Source organism: Condylostylus longicornis, unplaced genomic scaffold (genome assembly GCF_029603195.1).
Source record: "Condylostylus longicornis isolate FDR11 unplaced genomic scaffold, ASM2960319v2 ptg000022l, whole genome shotgun sequence".
NCBI classification, from domain to species: domain Eukaryota; kingdom Metazoa; phylum Arthropoda; class Insecta; order Diptera; family Dolichopodidae; genus Condylostylus; species Condylostylus longicornis.
Window position 1 is genome coordinate 835,027 of NW_026577991.1, and position 21,839 is coordinate 856,865.

A 21,839-nucleotide genomic window follows, 5' to 3' on the forward strand; every position below is an offset into this window, starting at 1 on the left:
GTTCATATTAAAAACAGGTTAATTTTATGTTGTTTTTATTAAATATTTACTAAAAAGTTATAATAAAATCATTGCTTATACATAAAATTTATATTTATATATAATATATAATAAATAAATTTATATGTATCATATGTCTTAAATAAATTTATATGTATATATGTATATCAATATGTGTTTAGTCAATCAATTTCTTACTCTTTGATGTTCTTCTTTCTTACTATTTATTTCAGAAATGTAATTTTAATTAAAACAAAAGAAAAATTAGGGATAGTGAAGCAATTTCTTTGTATATTTTCATATAATATAAAGATTTGTTTGGAATATTTGTTTATTTACGTATGTGTTACACTGTTGATAAACATTAATAAAATATTAATTCACATTGACTTATATTTTATTTTTATTGGATAATTTAATTGAATATTTTTATAACATGAATTAGCATATTCAGTAGAATGCGAAATTTTGAAGGCTTTTGAAAATTATAAGTTAAAATGAATAATATTTTACATATACAATTCAAAAGCATTGTGTTTTGTTGAAAAAAGAAAAAAAAAACAAAAATATCGTAAAGAAAAAATAAGATTTTCTTTAACTTCTTCATTTTTATCCACGTATGCATTAAAATTTATCTAATCGACCTTTGAATAAAACAATATCTCAATTAAATTGAAATTAAAAAAGCAGATAACAAAATAAAAAAATCAGTTATAGAATTAAAATACAAGAAACATTTTATATAAACATTATAAAAATAATAATAGTAATAAAAAACTAAATCAATTCAAATTTGATTGTTTTACAATTAACCCTATTATATAATGCTACTACTTAATGATGAAATTTTATAATTTATGGGGGAACAGATGTATTTGTATTATTTATATTTAAAATTATGTTACTCTTATTTCCAATATTTACACTATTTGAATTTAAATTATTTTGTTCTTCTAATCTAATCTGTTTCCGCATAACCGATTCTTGTGATTTTCCAGCGTTGACCTCATTTATACTACGCTTAAACAAGATTTGTGGTTTAGGTGTAATATTAGCACTAATTTTGGAATTGTTGATTTCACTGGGGCTTATAGTTGCTGCAGGAACTTCCTCTTCTTCCTCCTATGATAACAATGAGAACATTAATTTAGAAATTTTCTTTTCATTTTTTATTTCTATAAATTATAATACCTCATCAAGCTCTTCATCCATCTCATCTTCTTCAAATTCAGCTTCACCTTCAGTATATTCAATAAGCTTTCCATCTTGTGTAGGTAACTGTATTTCAGGTAATGGTAATCTTTCTGGATGTTGTTTTGATACTAATTCTTTTAGAAGGATTGCAATATCTTCCCTTTTCTTTGTTACAGTGATATTTTCAAACCAATTTACCAACTGTTTTATAGGAATTTTATAATCCTTGATTGGATCCTTCAAAAATGATTCAGTGTATTGTAAAACAAATAATCCGCAGTCGGTAAAGTTATTTTGTTGTGGAACTTTAACACTACAGCCTGGCATATTAAGTTTATGATATACGTATGGTGTATCTTTACATTTCGCTTTGTATTCACAAGTCAAATAGTCACGGAGGGTAGCAACAACGCGGTTGCGCGAAGCACCAGCTAATGAATCAAATATTAAAATCATCGGCTGTTTAATAGCCTGTGATTGAGATGTTTGAACTTGATTATTCGCACTTCCGTTAGTACCATTTTCAAAATCAGAGTCATCTGATGCCAAATCACTTTCGTCACCTTCGGCCTCATCCCTTTCGCTATCATCATCACCAACTGTTACGGCTTCATATTCCCTTTTACTCAAAGGAGTAATGGTTGTATTTCCTATTTGTAGAGAGATTTTTCTTTCTGTGTGGGCTTCTGGAATGTTTTAATCATATTCATTTTTAATTTTTAATATTTTCAATTTTTAATTTTAACAAATACACACATCGTATATGATACAATATATAATGTAAGTATATATATAGCGATCAATTTATATTGTATATTATCAATACATACATCGATAATATCATATAATACATATATCGATTAATTCAAATTTGTATCTTTGATTAATCCTATCAATGAAATTTTAATTTTATGAATTAAAAACTCACTTTTCTTTTTTGTTATTCCTTCAGTTGAAACAGGTTGCAACGTATCGTAAGAAACGGGTCCTTTTAATTTAGGAAAGCAAATTATTGCTAAGAACCAATGAGATTGCTCATTGATTGGAATTATAATAAAGTCTTTTTCAAATAAATTAACATTTTTTGTCCAACTAGCAACTCTCGCATGTCTTTTTTGTGCTGCTGTTAGTTTGGCATCCTCCTTGCTTTGTCGTTGACGATTTGTCATTGTGGTTAAGCGTTTATAAAAAAATGTGCTAAAAATATGAGTTTTATCTTGCTGCTCTTTTGGTAGATGAAGATGAACATATTTCATATAAAAATCAATGATAACGTCATTTAAATACTGATCAATCGCTAAACACATATAATCTTCGGTATTTATAGAAATTCCTCCCTTTCCTGGTGGATAAATTAAGATTTGTCGAATATTTTGGTCATTTTCCAATTTCAGTATGGATCTAAAAAGTTTTTCGTTATCAATTATAGAAATTGTATATATATAAAAAAAAATACCCCGAAGATTCAACTTTGACTGCTTTATCCTTAGAACTAGATCTGCTCAGTAATTCTTTCGCATCGTCTAGACCAACAAATTCTAGAACTGTAGTTGGAAATATAGACCTTATTATTGATCGTGATTCTTCATGCAAATTTTCTATTTGAATCACAATTCTTTTGTAAGGTTCAGCTCGATCTGTTGGATTGTAGTAAGGTGCTAAAACGAAGTATATTAAAAGAACTAAATCAGAATAAAACTAAACTACTAAAATTACTTTCTGAAAGAGCATTTTTAGCTTTCATATCTAAACTTTCTCTGATGTATGCTCCACATCTGGGTAGTGTGTACAAAAACAGTACAGCTAAATTTTTGGATAAATGCGCTATAACTTTAACAATTTCTTGATGCATTATATCGAGGCATATATTATCTTCTGGGTTGCTGCAACTCGGCGCAATAACTCTTACGCCCTTACTTGTAATAGTAACCTATACAAAAATTTAGTATTGAAATCAAGAAATCAACTGGATTTGAAATTTTTCACCTTTTCTTTTGGTTGAAATTTGTGAGAACCAATTCGGATTACCTTACAAGTTAAAATTGTGCACATTTTATCAGCTGAATTGCTAAGATCAGCCACATTTTCTCTCACAGTATCTGCAAAAAAAAAAAAAAAGAAAAAAAAAAAAGTCAAATCATCTTGTCACAGGATTTCACGGAAAACGCATGTGTATATTAATAAATAGTAATAAGAAGTTTAGAACCTGATTCCATTTTGCTTCCAACTCCTCCTTAATATTGACTTTCGAAATATTGAGTATTTTCTAAGTCTAAATTTTTTTGAGTTAAACAATTATGTACAAGATGCTTATTTCTAAATGATTTTCGGCTTGAGAAAGTGACATTTCTTTTAAACTGTCAAATATAAAAGAACCGATTTCATAATGTCACCAAAAACACAAAAAAGTTTGTTCAATAGCGAATTTTTTCACTTGACTGCTGGAAATTTTTTTAACTTGACACAAAATTTTTTTTGTAATACGAAAACTTATATTCACAATTGATCCAAAATTTTGAAAACTGTTAAGAAATTTTTAAACTCCGAAATTATATCAGTGGATTGAAAGTAGAGAATTGGAGTAAAAGTTAAAAAATTTGTTAGTTAACTAAAATATACATGTTTTTTACTACATTATCTGAGTCTAAGATAATCGAAAAACAACACATTCAATACTGAGCAACCTGTAAAATACCGTCACAAAATTTTTTGGTTTTTTAACTTATAAATTTGTAAATGCTTTGTCTTTTTCTAAGAAAAAGTTTTGTATTTTCTGTATTTGACAGCATTTTTTTTCCCTTTAATGTAGTGCGAATTTCATTTCCTTCCATGTAGCAAATGTCATTCACGGGATACATGTTAATCTGAACAAGATACAAAACCAAAAATACAATTGCATATTTTAAGCCATCATTACACACCAAAGCAAAAATAAAATTTCCTCTTCAAAATATAAGCAACATTAGAACAAAGCCAATTAAGTAAAGACAAAAATAATCACACAAAATCGGATACATTTGGGTATTGAACAAACCGCAATAAAAATATTATGTATTAGGTATTTTTACTTTGGCATTACTGTGTATTTACTACGTAACACTTGCAAAAATTTGATTTGCATTAATAGAGTTAATGAAATTTACATTTACATTTAATACATATTTTGAAATACACACTTGCAAAAAATAGATTATTTCAGTTAAAAAATTATATCTTCTAACTAAATGTTGCTAATGAAACGATTCATTGGCAAAAATTATATATTTTTTTTCGGTACAATTTTAGGGAGTGGAATATATATTGCTATACGATGAAAAATTCAGTACCGTTAAAAACTTTAAGTTTGTAAAATAAATGATTGTAATATATAAGTTTAATAAAGTTTGACATCAGACTTTTCCTAACGGCAAATAATAGAAATTACTCTAAACTCATCAGATTTACTGTCAGTTTTTCCAAAAGCAATCCGTTGAGAGCAAATCGAAAGAGCGATCCGTTGATTTTTATTTTGGTTATAATTTTTATAGCAAAATTATTAAATAATTTTTTCAATTAAAGCTTGAATATCAGAAAATTTCAGTCTGATATGTTAATAATTATCAGAAAAATGAGAAACAATTAAAATTTGGTCGAATTTTGCTAAAACAAGTAATACAAACATTAAAAAATTTGATTAAAATTTTTCTAGGTAAATGACATCAAAATTTTTCTAGTCAAATAGCATCAGAATTTTTTTCTGACACATTCATGAGAACTTTATAAAATTAATATAAAACATTGAAATCAAAATGATATTCAGAAAAACTTTCAGTAAAAATTTTGTCAGCCATAGATCATTCAAGATTTTAAAGTGATCGATGCAAGCCTTCTAAAACTTTGCAAAGATTTTGGCACTATTTAATATTATTTTTTTTTATATATTTAATATATTTTCGCCGCTTTTAACTCTGCGAAATCTTATATTTTCAAAATTCTTATCTTATATAAAATGTACATATACACTTTAATCGTGGTGGAATTTTAAATAAAATGCATATAAACTTACCGTTAGGTTCATTTTCCACATCTGGAATTACAGGCTCACATTGTAGAGGAATTAAATTTGTTGTCAAATTGTCGTTCCCTTCCATTTTCTAAATAAAAAAAATAATGGTAATGGTATTGTCAATGATGATATTTCAGAAAGAAACTTACTTGATTTAAGGTTTTGTCATCATCTTGCTCTTCATCGTCACTGCTTAATGTCAAAATAACGGGGGCTGCTTCAGTTTGACGGTTAGCGGCCCTCAGGCCCCCTCTTCCTCTTCCTCTTTGTGTTACAGTCAGAGAGTTGCCACGTCCACGGCCGGAAGTTAAAGTTGCCAAAGTCTTAGTCGCTCTACCCATCATCTCTGAAGTTAAAGTCGCACGTTTTTCTATACTCATCTGAGCATGTGGATTTTGTGTGACTTTTTCAGTTTTAGCTCCAAAAGGATATCGTTTTGGTTCTTCTACGAATACTCTTTTACATCGGTCACACTTAGCGTGATCTAAACTACAATTTCCGCATGACTTACAAACAGCATAGAAACCCGGTATATATTTTGTTGGTATTATGTCTTCAAGCTTATCGCTATCGTTTAAACTTTTTTGTGTTTGTTGCTATTTGAAAAACAAAAAAAAAATTGATTAGTTATTTATAAGAATTATGAATATTATAAGAATGTTTATTTTTGTACATACTGATGCTTGTTGAGTGGGTTGTTGTGTTTGCTGTTGTTGCTGTTGGCTTGAGCTAGTATCCGTTTTGTTTAACATTAAACTTGCTTCTGCGTTCTGTATCCACTCTGCCCGAGATTCTGGCGGTGGTAATGGTATTCCAACAGTTACAACGTAATCAATATTTGCTCCTTTACTTGACACACACTGTATGACAGTGGAACTGTCAAATGGTACGTTTACTTGCTCAAGCAGCTCTTGAACAGTACACGAGTCGCGGGGTAAAGTAAATGTAATTAAACGTTGTTCACCAGAAGCTAGGATAACGAGCATTCTAGCATTTCCTTTTTCTATGCCGTCTACCGAATGATCTTGCTGATTTTGATTTTGAATTCGGTTTTGAATAATTTCTTGTGTTTGAATTACATGGCCGGGATCGGTTTGTGGCTTCGGTTGAGGTTGCACAGATTGCTGTTGAGGCATAGGTTGGACTCGGTTTACTGGAATATTTTGCTGATTATTTCTATTAGGAGGAACAAAACCCCTTCCCCCAATTTTAATTCTTTGTTTGTCCTCTATCAGATTCATTGTATTTGTTCCTATGTTAGATTTTTTATCATCTTCTGATTGATTGTATGAGCTTATATTATTGGAATCAAACTGTAAATTTGCGTCATCTGTTTCAATTTCATCAGTGTCAGCTTTCACATCCGATTTCGAAAGAAATATTGGTTGTATGGAATCTTCAATATCATCAGATTGAGAAGACATTTGTGTTTGGGATGAGGACTTATTTGTAGAACTCAGAGTACGGCCTTTGTTTGGTGTTTGCAGTTGAACAGAATTGTTTGTTGAGTTAGTTATTAACTTTTGTTGAGAGCCATCTGAATAAGTTAAAAGTCTTTGTTGACCTCCTGTTTGTTGCAACTGAATTTGACCAGTTGAGTCGGTTAAATATGTTTTAACAGTTGTTGTTACTGGTAAAAATTGGTTGTTGGAAATATTTGGATTTATATTTCTGATTGTAGTCTGTCTTTGTTGTAGAGTACCAGTGACTGCATTTGATACCATTCGAACCTTTAAATATAAAAAATATTTGATTTTACAAGCTACAAATGAAACTTGTTGCAATATACTTGTCCTGTAGTTATATTTTTAGCTCCACGGCCACCTCTGCTTCCACGTGTACCAGGAGTACTAGCTCGAGGGCGTGTTACTCTTGGTGAAGATATTATGTTAGGAGTCAAAATTGGCGATGTCACAGTATTGTTTGCGGTATTAGTTCTCACATAACCCCTGGGACTCTGGTTTCTTATTCCAGTGGGGTTGCTGAGCCTTATGTTATTGGTATTTAACAAAAGACGATTATGTTGAGCCAACCTTATATTTGAAGTCATGTTTCCAGGGGTTAAAAGTCTTGGTGGTGATTGTTGTACTGATCCTAATTGAGGCACCATTTGATTTGCCGGTTTTTGTTGAGTTTGCACTTGATGAAATACTTTGTTTTGCTGATTGCTTGGCGTTGTAGGTGGAGACATAATGTGCGTTTGTTGCTGAGGCTGATGTTGTTGGTGTTGCTGTGCACCTTGTTGAGTTAAAATTCGTTGAGGCTGAGTTTGATGTTGAACATATCTTTGTGGAGAATGTTGTACGTGAGTCTGCAAGTGCGATGGTTGGGTAGATTCTTCAGATGTTGGGTAACTTATGAGTTGAACTTGTGGGCTCTTGTAAAAAAGTCTGTGCTGTGGTCTTACTGCCACCATTGGAGTAGTATGTTGGGACTGGGTCTGTTGTTGTTGTGAAATTGGGGATTGCACAAGAACCTGTGTATTTCCTTGATTTTGTAGAATTACGTGTTGCTGTTGTTGTTCGATTTGCCCAGTGTGATTGATGGGTGAGCCAGTCATCATTACTTGCGGAGTCTGAATATGTCTAATACGTCCGTCTGGAGATTTATGTAACAAAATTTGCTGTTGTTGTGTTGGTTGAGGGTTTGATTGGGGCTGCACCGTTTGATATATAACTTGTTGAGGCTGTTGTGCATGTTGCATGATTTGATTAGTTTGAACTATCTGATTTGAATCAGTTTGGTAATAAATTTGCTGGGTATTGTCTTGTCCCAAAGATCCTTGCTGCGAATGCTGCGTTTGCTGCATTTGATGATGTTGACTTGTAACTACACTTTCATGATTATCTTGGATAAGATAAGAAGAAGGATCGTATGTTTGTTGTTGCGTTGTAGCTATTGTTTGCTTTTGTTGTGGTGGAGTTTGTTGATATACTAATTGCTGTACTTGATTAGTGCCATCATTTAAAACATAGGAAGATTCATCTTGAGGAATTATAAATTGTGAGTTCGATTGATCTTCTATTTGAACCAATTGAACGTTGTCTAAATTTGTAAATATCCGTTTAATATCATCACTAGGTGATACGCTTGGCACAAGTTGATAATACTGTGCCATCATAAATACCTAGAAGATAAGTGTAAAAACTGATTTTGTATTTTTATTGAAGCAGTATCTTTCAAGTAGCAAAAAAATTAAGAAGTAATAAGTAAATAAAAATTTGAAATAGAAAAAGTTCTAACATTTAAAAAACCTTGAACAATTAAACCAACAATAGCTACTGCTGTAAATATTTTAAGATAAGCAAGATAGGAGACACTATATATACATAAATACGATAATATGAAAAGTAAAAATGTACTAATATAATTACAAAACTCATCCTATTAAACATAGTTTGAAATCAGAATCCGTACAGAGCTTAATAAAACTTTTAATTATTTTCTCATGTTAAATTTTAAATCTATTAGCACTTAATGTGTGCATACTACCAAACGCTTAAAACTAACGTTCTGAAAAATTTTGTTCATAAAAATTGTAGTACGGTAAATTACATGAACTTTATTAAAAACCTAATATTTAGGTACAATTATTAACTATTTTTTTCTTAATTTTCTATTTAAGCGAATGAACTTGACTATGCAACTTTTTCATAAACAGCTGCCATTTTGGTCTCCTTTACAAAATTCCAATGCTATATTACTTACTTTGCAAAAAACTTTTTCAAATAAGTATATTAAAACTGTGAGATTTTTTATTTTTAATTATTATAAAAATTATTTTAACTTGTACCCCGCAAATCTTATAAAAAAAAACTCTTTGGAGAATTTTTCATAAGTACAATTTTTTGATTTAATGGCGTGGGATACAAAAGGAATTACTGACATTTACGTGCAATTGAACTGACACCTTGCGGATGGGCATAAGAGTAATTCAAAGTTGATTGCTTCTAGCGTTTTTTTTTTTGGTATAAAATGTCAAAAACAAGTTTTGTTTTAGAGGGACAACTCGTACCATTTGTTATAAGTACTACTATTGATAATATGTTGACAATAAGGGGACCTATATAATTGCAACATGTATTCTTAGCTTATAAATGGAAAACTGAGATAAGATTTGAAATAACAAATGAAATCAAAATTGGCGGAAAATACATGAATATTATGTAAGTTTATTATTCAAAGTTCATATTTATGTTCATAAAACCTTAAGGGAACACTATTTTTAAAGCAAAGTTCAGAGTTTTGATTGTTGTTTTTTGAGAATGTGCGAGTATGTATGTATATAATGGTATAATTTGAATGATATAATGGATGTGAAAGGCTGATTACTTGTATGAAAGGTTCTTTGAATTTCGGTGTTTGGTGGTAGTATCATACATTTTAAACGTAATTTTATATGATTTTCAAGCACATAAGTAATAAAAATCATCATCCTTACTTTTGGAAGAGTTCATGGGGTTTTACTGGCGATGAGTGTCGTTCGTCCTTTGATGGAAAGATAGTTTTTTTCTGGAATCTTGACATAACAAAAATATATGTAACAAGCATTTCTGTCGGCCGCGGTTGGAATACCATGGCGGGACTAAAAGCGTTTCAGCTTAAAATTTTTAACTTTTTTCGAACAATATTCTGCACATACAAAAATGTTGGAAAGATAAATCTTATTTTATAATTTATAAAAATTATTTGTAATAAAAAATTTTTATGAAAATTTTGAAACTAAGGAAAAGTAGTGTTCAAAGTGCAATATTCAAAGATAGCCTTAATTTTGTTTTATTGTAATTTTATAAAAAGTTCAATAATTTTTTACTCCATTTTAAATACTACCCATATTAATTTGTAAAAAATTTTTGTAATTATTGTTACTCTTTGCGCCATGGTAATCATGTTTGCTATTACTATGTACATACATATGTATGTATGGAATATCGAACTTTTTTTGAATTTCGTATATGATGATAGAATTCGGAGTAATGCCTAAAATGACTATTTCACTATACTTAAATATAAAATATAAAAAAATGCTGTCCAGCAGTTTTTGTTTAATTTAGTATCAAACTTTCTATTTCGATTTTCTCGGTTTGAAGTGCGTATGTAGCCGATAGGATTCCTCTAACGATATATTGACATGTTGATGTCAATCATATTATGATTGTGACGTACTAATTTTGACATTTCCAAATTGTGGAAAATTAATAAGAAAAAAAATTGGAATGGAATAAGGAATAGGCAGAACGCAGACAAAAAAAAAGTTTCACAGCTTTATTTCATTTTAATTTTTTGAGTATTAGTTTATAATAAAATATAGAATTTAAAATTAACTTGGGCAGCCATTCTGGAGAGATTTTTTTCGGCATTTCATTTTTGCCAAATGTCGAAAACTGGGAAAGGTAAATTTTACGCCTTTTATTTTGTTTGGGTCCTTCCATCAATACTTAATACTTTTAGAATCATATAGTAGTTCTAGTTCGATTGAGGAGTTTAATGAATCAGATGAAAGACGTCGTAGAATATTTCGATCCAGGTAAACTACTTCATTTAAACTATTTATAAATTTAATTATATAAAACTTGAATAAAAAAATTTTTTTAGGAGCTCTTATACCGCTCAGCGAAATACAAACTCAAAAATGAAGTCAACTGGAGCTATATCAAAAACTGATCAACAACCTTCAACATCTTCTGCAAATCAAAACAATAGCTCAAGTTTATCTAAGCCTCCATTAGGTGATCGCATAACTTTAGTAGTAGATGGCACTCGCTTTGTTATAGATCCCAGTTTATTCACTGCCCATCCAAGCACTATGCTTGGTACAATGTTTAGTACAGGTTTCGAATTTACGCATCCGAATGAAAAGGGTGAATATGAAGTTGCTGAGGGAATTTCATCTACTGTTTTTCGCTCAATTTTAGACTTTTACAAAAATGGTAAGACAAGATATTTTGAACATTTGGACTTGGAATTTATCAATTATTTTTCAGGGATTATACGATGCCCACCAAATGTTTCTGTTCCAGAACTAAAAGAAGCCTGCGATTATTTACTTATACCTTTTGATGCCACTACAGTACGCTGCCAAAATTTGCGTGGACTATTACATGAGTTAAGTAACGAAGGAGCGCGTCAACAATTCGAAATTTTTCTTGAAGAATTGATTTTACCACTAATGGTAGCTTCTGCTCAGAGAGGTGATCGTGAGTGTCATGTTGTTGTATTATTAGATGACGATGTCGTAGATTGGGATGAAGAATATCCTCCGCAAATGGGAGAGGAATATTGTCAAACAGTAATGAGCACAGCAATGCACAGATTTTTTAAATATATTGAAAATCGAGATGTGGCTAAACAAGTCATGAAAGATAGGGGTTTAAAAAAAATTCGATGTGGCATCGAGGGCTATCCTACGCATAAAGAAAAAGTAAGAAAAAGACCTGGTGGTCGAGCTGAAGTAATATATAGTTATGTGCAACGACCTTTCATTCATATGTCGTGGGAAAAGGAAGAAGCTAAAAGTCGACATGTTGATTTTCAATGCGTTAAATCAAAATCAGTAACAAATTTGGCAGAAGCAAATGCAGATCCACCTTTGGAACTAGATGCAAGTAGGTAATTTAATAGTAACATACAAAATTAGTAATAAAAGGTATGCCTCATATTTAGGTGGAAACCCCATTCCGCCCCCTGTAATAGGTGTCGATCCAGAAGTAGTTGTATTTGGGGATGACGGTGTTGATGTTATCGGCGCTGTTGCACCATTGGATGAGCCACAATTAGAAGATCAAAATTAACAATATTGATATTTAATTATAAAAATTTAAAATTAGATTTACTAAAAAAGCATTTTAAGTATCTATTTACTTGAAGGTCGAAACAGTAAAAATCGTGTTCAAAATGCTTTTTTGTTGGCATTAAACAACATCTACTATTGAAAGCACTCTGTAATAAAAAACATTGATATTTACATTAAAATATTTCTATACAAAAATTATGTTTGTCTATCAAATATTTATATTTCTTCAATAATGTAAACTAATTAAAAAAATAACATATTTGTAATGAAAATTATTTTTTTTTTATAATATAACAACGCTATAAATTGAAAAACAACATTAAAAATTCCGTTTCATTAAGAACTTGCTAGTCCTGAGAAACTATACTTTGAATTAGTAAAAGTAATTCAAGTAAGTATTTTTTTTTAGAATGTATTTTTAAGTTAAATAATTAAACGACTTCCATCTGGTTTAGATGTGTCCCAACCTAAGGAACGCTCAATTGCCATTTTCCATTTTGAATAACGCATATCTCTTTCATTTTCATTAGTTTTTGGTTTAAAGCTTGCTTGATTGGATACTGATGACTTTAAATCTAGTTTTTTGTCTCCAGTAATTGCTCTATATGCAGCTAGAGCAACACCTAATGCGGTTGTTTCGCGTATACTAGCAGATACTACCTCAAATCCAATTAAGTCAGCTTGAATTTGTAAAAGTAATTTATTAGTGGTTACACCTCCATCCACTTTCAATTTGGTAATAGGGATCCCACAATCTTTCTTCATTGCTTCCAGTATATCTCGAACTTGAAAACAAACAGCTTCAATAGTGGCGCGTACAATATGCTCTTTGTGAACATCTTCTGTTAATCCTACTATTATACCTCTAGCTTCTTGATCCCAATAAGGGGCATATAACCCACTGAAAGCTGGAACAAAATACACATCGTTTGAATCATTAGCTTCTTCAGCTAAAGCTTCAATATCGTTTAAATCTTCAATTAATGACATATTGTCTTTCAGCCATCCAAAAGCAGCACCTAAAATGCAGGATTGTTTGTAAATTTATAGAAAAAACAAAAAAATGTACTTTTTTTAAATCAATTTTCATCTAAAAAAAACAAATTTTATAATGCATTTTTACATAAGTAGATTTTTTAAACGAACCTGCTATAGCGACGCTCCCTTCTAGAGCATAAACTGGGTTTGCGTCTTTTCCCAATTGATACCCAACCGTGGTTAAAAGACCACATTGTGAATTAATAATAGCGTTTCCGGTATTATACAATAAAAAACATCCTGTGCCATAAGTAGCTTTGGCTTGGCCGCTTTGAAAACAAGATTGTCCTATTAACGCAGCTTGTTGATCACCAAGACAACCACATATGGGAATATCGGATAAAGAGTTTAATTTTATGTAACCATAAATTTCTGAACTAGATCTTATATCCGGTAATATATTAATAGGAAGTTCGAAAAATTTTAACAAATGTTTATCCCATTCCAGTGTTTCTATATTCATCAACATAGTGCGAGAGGCGTTAGTTACATCAGTTATGTGAACTCCCCCTTTTGTTCCTCCTGTAAGATTCCAAATTAACCAAGAATCTATAGTACCAAATAATAGATTGCCAAGATCCATTGCTTGACTTACTCTTGGGACATTATCTTTTAACCAGCGTAGTTTTAACGCTGAGAAATAGGGAGATAAAGGAAGACCACACAATGGTTTTAAATAATTAATGTTCTTGGAATGATTTGGAATTTTTTGTAACAGATAATCTACAGTGGATGATGTTCGCATGTCTAACCATATTATGGCATTATGATATGGCTTTCCAGTGTTTTTGTCCCACACGACAGTACTCTCTCTTTGATTTGTAATTCCAATTGCTTTTATATCTTTAATATCTCCTCCTAATGACTTTAATTTTTGTAAGGCTCCTTCAATGCACTTTTCCACTATATCTATTATTAGCACTGGATCTTGTTCAACCCATCCCTCCTGTTCAAATAATTTGGCATAGTTTAACACATACAATATAACATAGCAAATATTTCATAAGATACATGTACATGTATTATTCAAATTTACCTTTGGATAAATACTTGGTACATTTAGTTGGTGGTAACAAACTATTTCATCTGTACCTGCTTTAAAAAGTATAAATCGAGCAGAAGAAGTTCCTTCATCAATGGAACCCACAAGAGGACCAAATTTCATTTTGATACTTTGACCTTTTTTGGATTGCCTTTTATTTCAAACGTTATCTATATTATTTAATGATAAAAAAAGAGATTAAGAACTATTGACTAAGCCTAACACTATATGTTACTTAATAATAATTTGTCACAGAAATGAAGAGTTTAACCATTTGTTTTGTATTTATTATCAGTTCACTTTGCAAGGTCTTGAAAACGTCGACATATTATATGTCAAAATCACAAAATTAACCCCACGGGGCAGAACTACATATTAAAAAAATATTGGCGAAGAGTGAAAAAAGATAAGAAGAGTCAGATTAAGTAAAAATGCCAAAATTGAGAAAATGCTTAATTTTGCAGGTAAAAAACTTCTTAATACTAACTTTAAAATTTTATTTCCACTTCATAAATAGATTATGTAAATATTTTTTTTCTCATTGTAAATTTCTGCAAATTCTCCCTCAATACAAATTTATGAAAAAAAAATACGAAAAAGTTGTGTGACATTTTCAACAAAAATTTAGTTGCGTAATAATGTAATCAACAGTAAAAAAAAATTGAGATAAATTATTTTAATAAAATATATGCACGTTATAACAGCAATAAAAACATAATGTGGACTTGAAAACTTTGGCAACTATTTTTTCGGTATTTGACTATTGTAAACTACTTAAATTTTTAGAATTTTTCCACGAAAAATTGGAAAAAAGTGATTGTTACAATCTAATAAAGATATCTCCGTTCAATTACCTATTGTATACATAAAAGATAAATTTGTAATTATAGTAATATGAAAACTACGATTTATGAATTTGACATGCCAAAAACATAAAAATTTAATCACAGCCCTGAACACATTACGAACTACATATTTAAGTCATATATTCACAAAAGGTTTTTGAAGTTTGACTGTGTATTGTCAAAGCTAAGAACATATGTTTTTATCTTATGTGAAACAAATTTAAGTTTCATACATATTCATTTAGTCAAATATTTTTTTAAATTTTGTGCATCAAAAAAATATTCAGTTATGAATTGCGATTTTAGAAGGATAATTATTTCAACATATTTTAACTAAAAAAATTTGTAATAATTATTATCTTTGAAATATTTTCAAAAACGAAACTGTTTCATCGGAAGAAAAGAAGAAATTCCCGAAAGTTACAGCTGTGGAACATGGATTCCAATCTTAATCGGTAAGCTTAGTGTTTTTTAATCTAAAGCTATTTGAATTTTCTAAATGATTTTATTTTAGTGTTTTAAATCAAAATAGGCATCACCTTTCTGGAACTTTATGTAAATATACCAATGTTGTAAAAGGTAAATAATATAAAATTATTTTTCCTATGCCTGTGTGTACAAAAGATTGAAGACAAATATAAAAATGCATTTCGATTTACTGTACATAAGTATTTTCTATTAATATTCTTATTAAGGTTGGCAATACAGATGGTTTACGGTAGATGCACAAGCTGGTACTTTAAGGTAAGATTGTTTAAAGAATATCAATATCAAATTGAAAAAATTAATTCTTTTCCAGTTATTATTTATGTGATTCTTCAAATGACGATACGCCTCATATAGTTGGTAATCAACCCAGGGGTCAAGTACACCTAGCTGGTGCGGTTGTGTGTCCAAGTGACGAAGATTCAAGAACATTTTCCATAAGCTGTGCTTCGGGAGATGTAAAATATGTAAATTTTACTAAATAAATAAAACTAATTCCTCAAATCTACAGACACTAAAATTAAGGGCTGCTGATGCACGTGCAAGACAGGAATGGGTAGATAGTTTAAGAGCTATTACGGAGAGTCACACGCAAGCCTTAGATATAAATGCTACATCTTTGCCTCCACGAGAGTTATTGGCTGCTTCTGATGCATTTGTTGTAGCAAGACAACATATACAACAAACTGAATTATGGTACCTATTTGAGAAAATGCATATAAAACTAATATTTAAAGTTTTTGTTTATTGCAGCAACGCGTCGTTAGCTCGTACAATAGAAAATTTTGGAGGTCCTTTTTCGCCAACTGATCCAGATTTGCTATTGTTAAAAGCTATATCTACAGCTAGTACACAATGCTTGAATCAATGTCTTACCTTATTGCAAAGACATCAAGATATCCATGGTCCTAGTAGACAAGAGAGTACTGGGGTCTTTTAAATAATTTAATAATAATTGGCGATTTTTTCTATATTTCTTTAACATTTTTTTAAGCTATAACTTTAAGAAAAAAAATTATGCATTCATAATAAAACTTTTGTTGTCAATAGATGTAGAAAAAATGTTTTAATATAGGTATGTATATACATAATTATCCCTCCTTTACAATATTATGATTTACAAGTTCGTTTTGCTTAATTATTTAATTATTTAATTACATTTCTCAAAAAATACATTTAATGTCGGATATCTACTCTATGCAGATGTATATACATTCAATATTTATAGTATATGCAAATTTTTTTTGTTCTTTGAAAAATTTAGATTAGAAAATGAAATTTAAAAAAAACTATGCAAACTATTAAACGCAGTTGCCTTCTTTGGAATTTAGCATTACATTGATTTTATATGTATAATGTCTTAACATAACCAAAAGTCTGATATAGGTATGTTTGTAAAGTTCCAAAATTTTTTTATTCAAATTTGTGTATGTACATATGCAACATAGGAATTTTTGGACAAGCATACATCAATTTGCTTTATAAAACAAAGTTTATAAGTCTTCCGTTTAAAAGTTTTCTTATTCGAGTTTTTGATAAAAGTTAGGAGATTTTAATAATTTTTTTAGTGTTGTAATTTGAGTTTGAAATTTAAAATTCCCGATTCGGTTTCAAAGATTAAGTTATTTATTAATATATTGATGATGATAATTATGGATGACACAAAAAAGTAAGTAAGTACAATATCTTTTTATTATAAATTAAGTTTGAAGTGTCTAAAATATGAAAAAAGAAATAGAGAAAATTTTTAAATTGATAAATTTGCGGAATGAGGCCGTTCTTTGGATTTGATCCATTAATAAAAGTTAGTTTGGAAAACTTGGCACTTTAGAATTATTCAGTGAAAAACAATAAAGCGATTTTTTTTAGAAATAAAACAACATTTCAACTCCAAAATTAAAATTTTATTTTTAAAATTTCTGCTTCTTTGTTGGCTGTTTTTTATATGTAAATATTACACGAATACCAATGGTAATGAAATGTATTTATTTTTGTTTATACATATGCATATTTATATATCTTTATATGTATATATATTTTTTTTTGGATTTTTTCTTAATTTTCACTTATTTTAAAAAGTTTTTTTTTTGCTTAAATACATTTAATTTTTACTGTAATTATAGATTTTTGTAAGTTTCTTTTATTTGTTAACACAAATGTTTTAAACTCAAAAATAAATGTATTCTATATAATCAAGAATAAAAATTAATAAATCAATTAATTAAACGGAACAAATAGGGGCGTACTATTTCTATATTAAAAATTATTTTTTTTTTTACATTGAATGAAGATGAAATAAATTTTTTTTAAATGTTATGCTATAGTATTTATTTTTTTTATTTTTTTGTATTCTTAGACACTGTTGATTTTCTTTTGATAAATATTTACATAAATATACTTTAATTTAAGATTTATATTAATATAGTAATATTATTTCCTTAAATTATTAATGTATGTATAGGTATATTATATTTTATATATTTATAATGCGTATATATAATATGTGTATAATATTTTTAAGTTTAATATTTTATTAAAATCCTTTTTATTATTATCAATAAGATTTTATATAATCAATCAATTTTTTAATTTTTTTTAAATTGAATTATTTTAAATTAAAAGAAAATTGATAAATAAATTAGAAAGAATATTGATATTTTATTTAATATTTTCAAAACATCTTATGAGAAATATTTTTAAGAACTAAAAAAGTAGTAGTGTATCACTAAATAATTCAACAACTACTATTTATGTAAGTATAAGCTCTAATAAATAGAAATAAATTTTCAATGCCAGGGAGCAAAAATTTGGTCTATAAAAATATTAGCAGCATTGATAAAAACATCCTGCTTTTTTCTACTAACTTTGAAAGAAATATTTTACTATATAATTCAGCAATTAGAATTTATAGTCTGACTACGCAAGTACGTACTATTGAACTAAGTATAACTAAAGTAATACTATTGAAGTTTTGAATTCAGTTATATTTCATATAACTTCGTTTTCATATTAAATGTTTTTTTTTTTAAATATATTTAGAACATACTTTTAATTAAAAATGATATTATTATGAAAGTAAATTGAGGAAAGTAAATATGTATATGAGTTTTAAATCAAATCAAGAATTTAAAAAAATAATTGGAGAAAGCGTAAATGTGTTATATTCAAAAAAAGGAGAACATGTTTATTTCACAAGCAATTCAAACGAAAATGAATTCTGATTATATTATATGACTTTAATTTTAAACAAAATATCGAATTGTGTTTTAAAAATATAATATGGAATTGATTTTAAATTGTAATATAATAATGATTTACAACTTGTATTTTTTTTTTAATATCTCCAATTTAAATTCAAATATCAATATTTTTTATTTTTTGGCAATATTATTTATGCTAAATGCATTAAATTATAAAATTACTTTTCGTGTGTGCTATGGTAAATGCTTATATTATATTTGATCTCCATTTAAAATCAAATACTTAAAAATAAAAAAAAAAACATTTCCAAAGTTGAGCCGAAAAATTCATTTTAAATTATATTTAATATTTAATTATCCAAAATTTTAATAATTTTTTTTATAAATAACAATATAGATCAATTTTAAAACAGTAAAAATTTTGCCTAAAATTTTTTTAAAACAATTTTAATTTTCCAGAATCTTTTTTTTTTTAAAAAATTTTTTTTTTCTTGTTTATTTTAAATTTTTGAGACACAACCTCATTTGAATTTACATTGATTTAATATATAATATGTATATAATATATGCATATCATAATATAATATTTTTTCATATTTAATTTAGAGCAAGTATGCGATTCTTAATTTTTTATAATTGCTTGTAAAAAAAAAAAAAAAAAAAAACAAATAAAAATTACATAAAACATAGAGAAATAAAGTTGTGATATTCAGTTAAAATTATTTAAATTAACACAATTATGAATTTTACACTTAATTTTTCTTGTAATAATAATGTACTCTAATTAGAGTGCTTTTAGAATTTGTATTCTAATAAAATGAATAGGGAGGGGCAGGTGGAAAGGCACGTTGTTTATTTTTATATAACATGTTTCTCGTTTTTTTTTTTATTTTCATTCCAAAATTTATTCAAAACTTTTATATGTTATTCAAATAAAATTTATAATAAATTAATATTTGAAATTTAGAAAGTTTTCAAATTCGTTTTTATAAATTTCTAATTAAATATTTAGTGAAAGAATTTTTTTATATCACGCAAAAAAGTATTTTATCAATGATTAAAATAATTTATATAATAAAATAAAATTTTCATTGTATAGAAGTTAGTTGAGGCTACTAGATTAAAAGCTTTCTATTAAAAAGCACAATGAAAAAACTGATGTAAACACTTTAGGCTTAATCTAAGAATTTTCAAATTGTCATACTGAAAAATTACAATTTCGGAGATTTTGTATTGATTTTTGGTAAATTTTGACAGATTCTCATTGTTAGCTTTTAAAAGAAAGTATAATGATATAACCGTATGTATGAATTAATTATATATGAAATTATAAAATATTATTGATTTGTAAAATTATTATCCAATCTCATAATATTAATTAGTATAATTATAATAATTTAATTAATTACATAAACAAATCAACTAAATAAAAAAGCAAAATTGTAAATAAAAAAAGTATTGATAAGGAATTAAAGAATACGCAATTACATGTAAATTTGTTAATTTTGATAAAACTTTTGTCCTAAATTTTTTTCCCATTATACATATATCAAATTAATTTTTAATATATTATTAGAATCTTTTTTTTATATTTCTTTATTAATAAAAATATATTTACATTTCTTTCTTTTTTTTTTCAATTATATAAATTTTGTCTATAAATAGTATCCGAAACATTTAATTTTTCTTTCCTAATATAAAAAAAAACTAGAAATTGTTTTTTTTTTTAAAAAGACAACAACTACCTTGGAGGTTGTGTCGAAAATTTTCTAAAATAATTTTTTATCGTTTCAAATTAAAGTATTTTTTTATTTTCCTTTTTTTTAATTATTTTTTTAAGTTTAATTTTGCATAAAAATTTACATTTTAATTTTGGTTTAATATTTTTTTCATTGTAATTTTAATTTTAAGTTTTTATTTTATAAAAAAATTTTACATTTTTTATTTAAATTTGTACAATTTTTGTATTTTTCAAATTTATGCCACGCACACAATTTTGAAACTTTATATTTATTATAGGGGTTTATTTTAATTAAAATATAAAATTGTAAAAGTTGCAAATAAAATGTTTTTAGCTTAGCAGTTTTTTTTTTTTATTAAATTTTTTATTTAAAACAAAAAGAACAAAAGAACAATAAAAAAATGAAATTTTTTGTTGTGCACAATTAGCAAGAAAATTTTGCACTAGTAATAATTTATAAAATATATAATTAAAAAAACTGATTTCATATTTAAATTATATTTTACATTTTTAATCTTAAAATAAATTTTCAAATATATAATAGTTATTTAATTTAATTACTAAAAAAATTTTTATTAAATAAGGTTTTTTGAATCTTTCCGTTGCTAACTATATGTTCAAAAAAATTTATAGGATATGGAGCTATTATAATATTTATATTCCGAATCATGAATTGCAAGTGATTTACCTACATATCTAAAATTTTTTTAAAGAACTTTAGTAAAAAATTTTTCTTTTTAATTTCAACCTTTTTTGCTTCGCCTTTCAACTTGCCAGGATCATCAATAGAATTCAATTTTTGAAAACGCAGTTGTAAATCAAATCTTATTTTGGAATTTTAAACTACATTTGCATTAATATAAACAATACTTAGGGGTTAATACGTAAAAAATCATTTAAAATTCTATGTGATTTAGTGTTTTTTTTTCTATTTATTCTACAAAATGCAATCACCCGCTCGGATTCATATTTGATCTAATTTTTACGTAACAAATTTATAATTTAATATAAAATGAATTCGAAAAAGATTCAAGTTTCCTTTATTTAATTTAGTTGTAGTTTATTTTTATGTATGCTAATTTTTTATGGATTTTATAATTTTTTATTCTTTTTTTCTTATTTTTTCTTATTAATTTTTAATTCTATTGCACAATTAAAATTTATAATAGGTAATTTTTTTGTATTTTTAAATTTTAGAAATCTACTATAAATTTAAAGCAAAAACAGTTTTAAGGTGATTTTTGCTGCGCATAATTTTTTTTAATATTTTTGTTTTTTTTTTGTTTTTTTTTTTAAATTTTTTTTGAGTAATTTTAATTTACTTAAATATATAATGTAAATTTATATAAATACGTAACGTATATATCTATATATATATATATATATATATATATATATATATGTATGTATATATATATGTATATTAATATTCTTGTTATATTAAGTATATTGCAT

General features: G+C 27.2%; 4 protein-coding genes across 6 annotated transcripts; 2 read left to right on the top strand and 2 right to left on the bottom strand.

Moving 5' to 3' along the window:
• Positions 1-711: 711 nt before the first annotated feature.
• Positions 712-9,089, bottom strand: LOC129606736 (uncharacterized). Of its 2 annotated transcripts, none has more exons than XM_055517246.1 (11): positions 8,948-9,089; positions 7,029-8,366; positions 5,917-6,969; positions 5,389-5,835; positions 5,240-5,327; positions 3,181-3,293; positions 2,911-3,124; positions 2,651-2,852; positions 2,123-2,595; positions 1,192-1,880; positions 712-1,122 (listed from the first exon to the last, which is right to left on the bottom strand). In XM_055517246.1, the coding sequence occupies exons 2-11, from the start codon at positions 8,358-8,360 to the stop codon at positions 856-858; spliced, it is 4,878 nt and encodes a 1,625-aa protein (XP_055373221.1). In that variant the 5' UTR covers positions 8,361-8,366; positions 8,948-9,089; the 3' UTR covers positions 712-855. The 2 variants fall into 2 exon arrangements, with proteins under 2 accessions (XP_055373221.1, XP_055373222.1); XM_055517247.1 differs by having other exon boundaries at positions 7,029-8,386.
• A 1,347-nt stretch (positions 9,090-10,436) lies between these two features.
• On the top strand, positions 10,437-12,092 carry LOC129606739 (BTB/POZ domain-containing protein 10). 2 transcript variants are annotated; one of them, XM_055517250.1, is made up of 5 exons: positions 10,437-10,632; positions 10,691-10,766; positions 10,835-11,169; positions 11,224-11,848; positions 11,903-12,092. In XM_055517250.1, the coding sequence occupies exons 1-5, from the start codon at positions 10,614-10,616 to the stop codon at positions 11,964-11,966; spliced, it is 1,119 nt and encodes a 372-aa protein (XP_055373225.1). In that variant the 5' UTR covers positions 10,437-10,613; the 3' UTR covers positions 11,967-12,092. The 2 variants fall into 2 exon arrangements, with proteins under 2 accessions (XP_055373225.1, XP_055373224.1); XM_055517249.1 differs by having other exon boundaries at positions 11,224-11,844.
• Positions 12,093-12,227: 135 nt separating this feature from the next.
• LOC129606737 (glycerol kinase) lies at positions 12,228-14,457 on the bottom strand. The gene is made up of 4 exons (XM_055517248.1): positions 14,348-14,457; positions 14,107-14,282; positions 13,179-14,016; positions 12,228-13,051 (listed from the first exon to the last, which is right to left on the bottom strand). Exons 2-4 carry the CDS (start codon positions 14,233-14,235, stop codon positions 12,456-12,458), a joined length of 1,563 nt encoding a protein of 520 aa, XP_055373223.1. The 5' UTR covers positions 14,236-14,282; positions 14,348-14,457; the 3' UTR covers positions 12,228-12,455.
• Positions 14,458-15,156: 699 nt separating this feature from the next.
• LOC129606888 (oxysterol-binding protein-related protein 11) lies at positions 15,157-16,496 on the top strand. The gene is made up of 6 exons (XM_055517505.1): positions 15,157-15,412; positions 15,472-15,536; positions 15,653-15,701; positions 15,757-15,901; positions 15,955-16,139; positions 16,197-16,496. Exons 1-6 carry the CDS (start codon positions 15,393-15,395, stop codon positions 16,381-16,383), a joined length of 651 nt encoding a protein of 216 aa, XP_055373480.1. The 5' UTR covers positions 15,157-15,392; the 3' UTR covers positions 16,384-16,496.
• The last annotated feature ends 5,343 nt before the right edge of the window (positions 16,497-21,839 follow it).

Coding starts and splice junctions, on each gene's coding strand:
- LOC129606739 (XM_055517249.1), top strand. Junction 10,767..10,834: donor CGTAGAATATTTCGATCCAG/GTAAACTACTTC, acceptor AAATTTTTTTAG/GAGCTCTTATACCGCTCAGC. Junction 11,845..11,902: donor ACCTTTGGAACTAGATGCAA/GTAGGTAATTTA, acceptor CCTCATATTTAG/GTGGAAACCCCATTCCGCCC.
- LOC129606737 (XM_055517248.1), bottom strand. CDS start 14,235: ATGAAATTTGGTCCTCTTGTGGGTTCCATTGATGAAGGAACTTCTTCT. Junction 14,017..14,106: donor TACCAAGTATTTATCCAAAG/GTAAATTTGAAT, acceptor TTATTTGAACAG/GAGGGATGGGTTGAACAAGA. Junction 13,052..13,178: donor AGGGAGCGTCGCTATAGCAG/GTTCGTTTAAAA, acceptor CCTGCATTTTAG/GTGCTGCTTTTGGATGGCTG.
- LOC129606736 (XM_055517246.1), bottom strand. CDS start 8,360: ATGATGGCACAGTATTATCAACTTGTGCCAAGCGTATCACCTAGTGAT. Junction 6,970..7,028: donor AAAATATAACTACAGGACAA/GTATATTGCAAC, acceptor TTATATTTAAAG/GTTCGAATGGTATCAAATGC. Junction 3,125..3,180: donor AATTTCAACCAAAAGAAAAG/GTGAAAAATTTC, acceptor ATTTTTGTATAG/GTTACTATTACAAGTAAGGG.
- LOC129606888 (XM_055517505.1), top strand. CDS start 15,393: ATGGATTCCAATCTTAATCG. Junction 15,537..15,652: donor ATATACCAATGTTGTAAAAG/GTAAATAATATA, acceptor ATTCTTATTAAG/GTTGGCAATACAGATGGTTT. Junction 16,140..16,196: donor ATACAACAAACTGAATTATG/GTACCTATTTGA, acceptor TGTTTATTGCAG/CAACGCGTCGTTAGCTCGTA.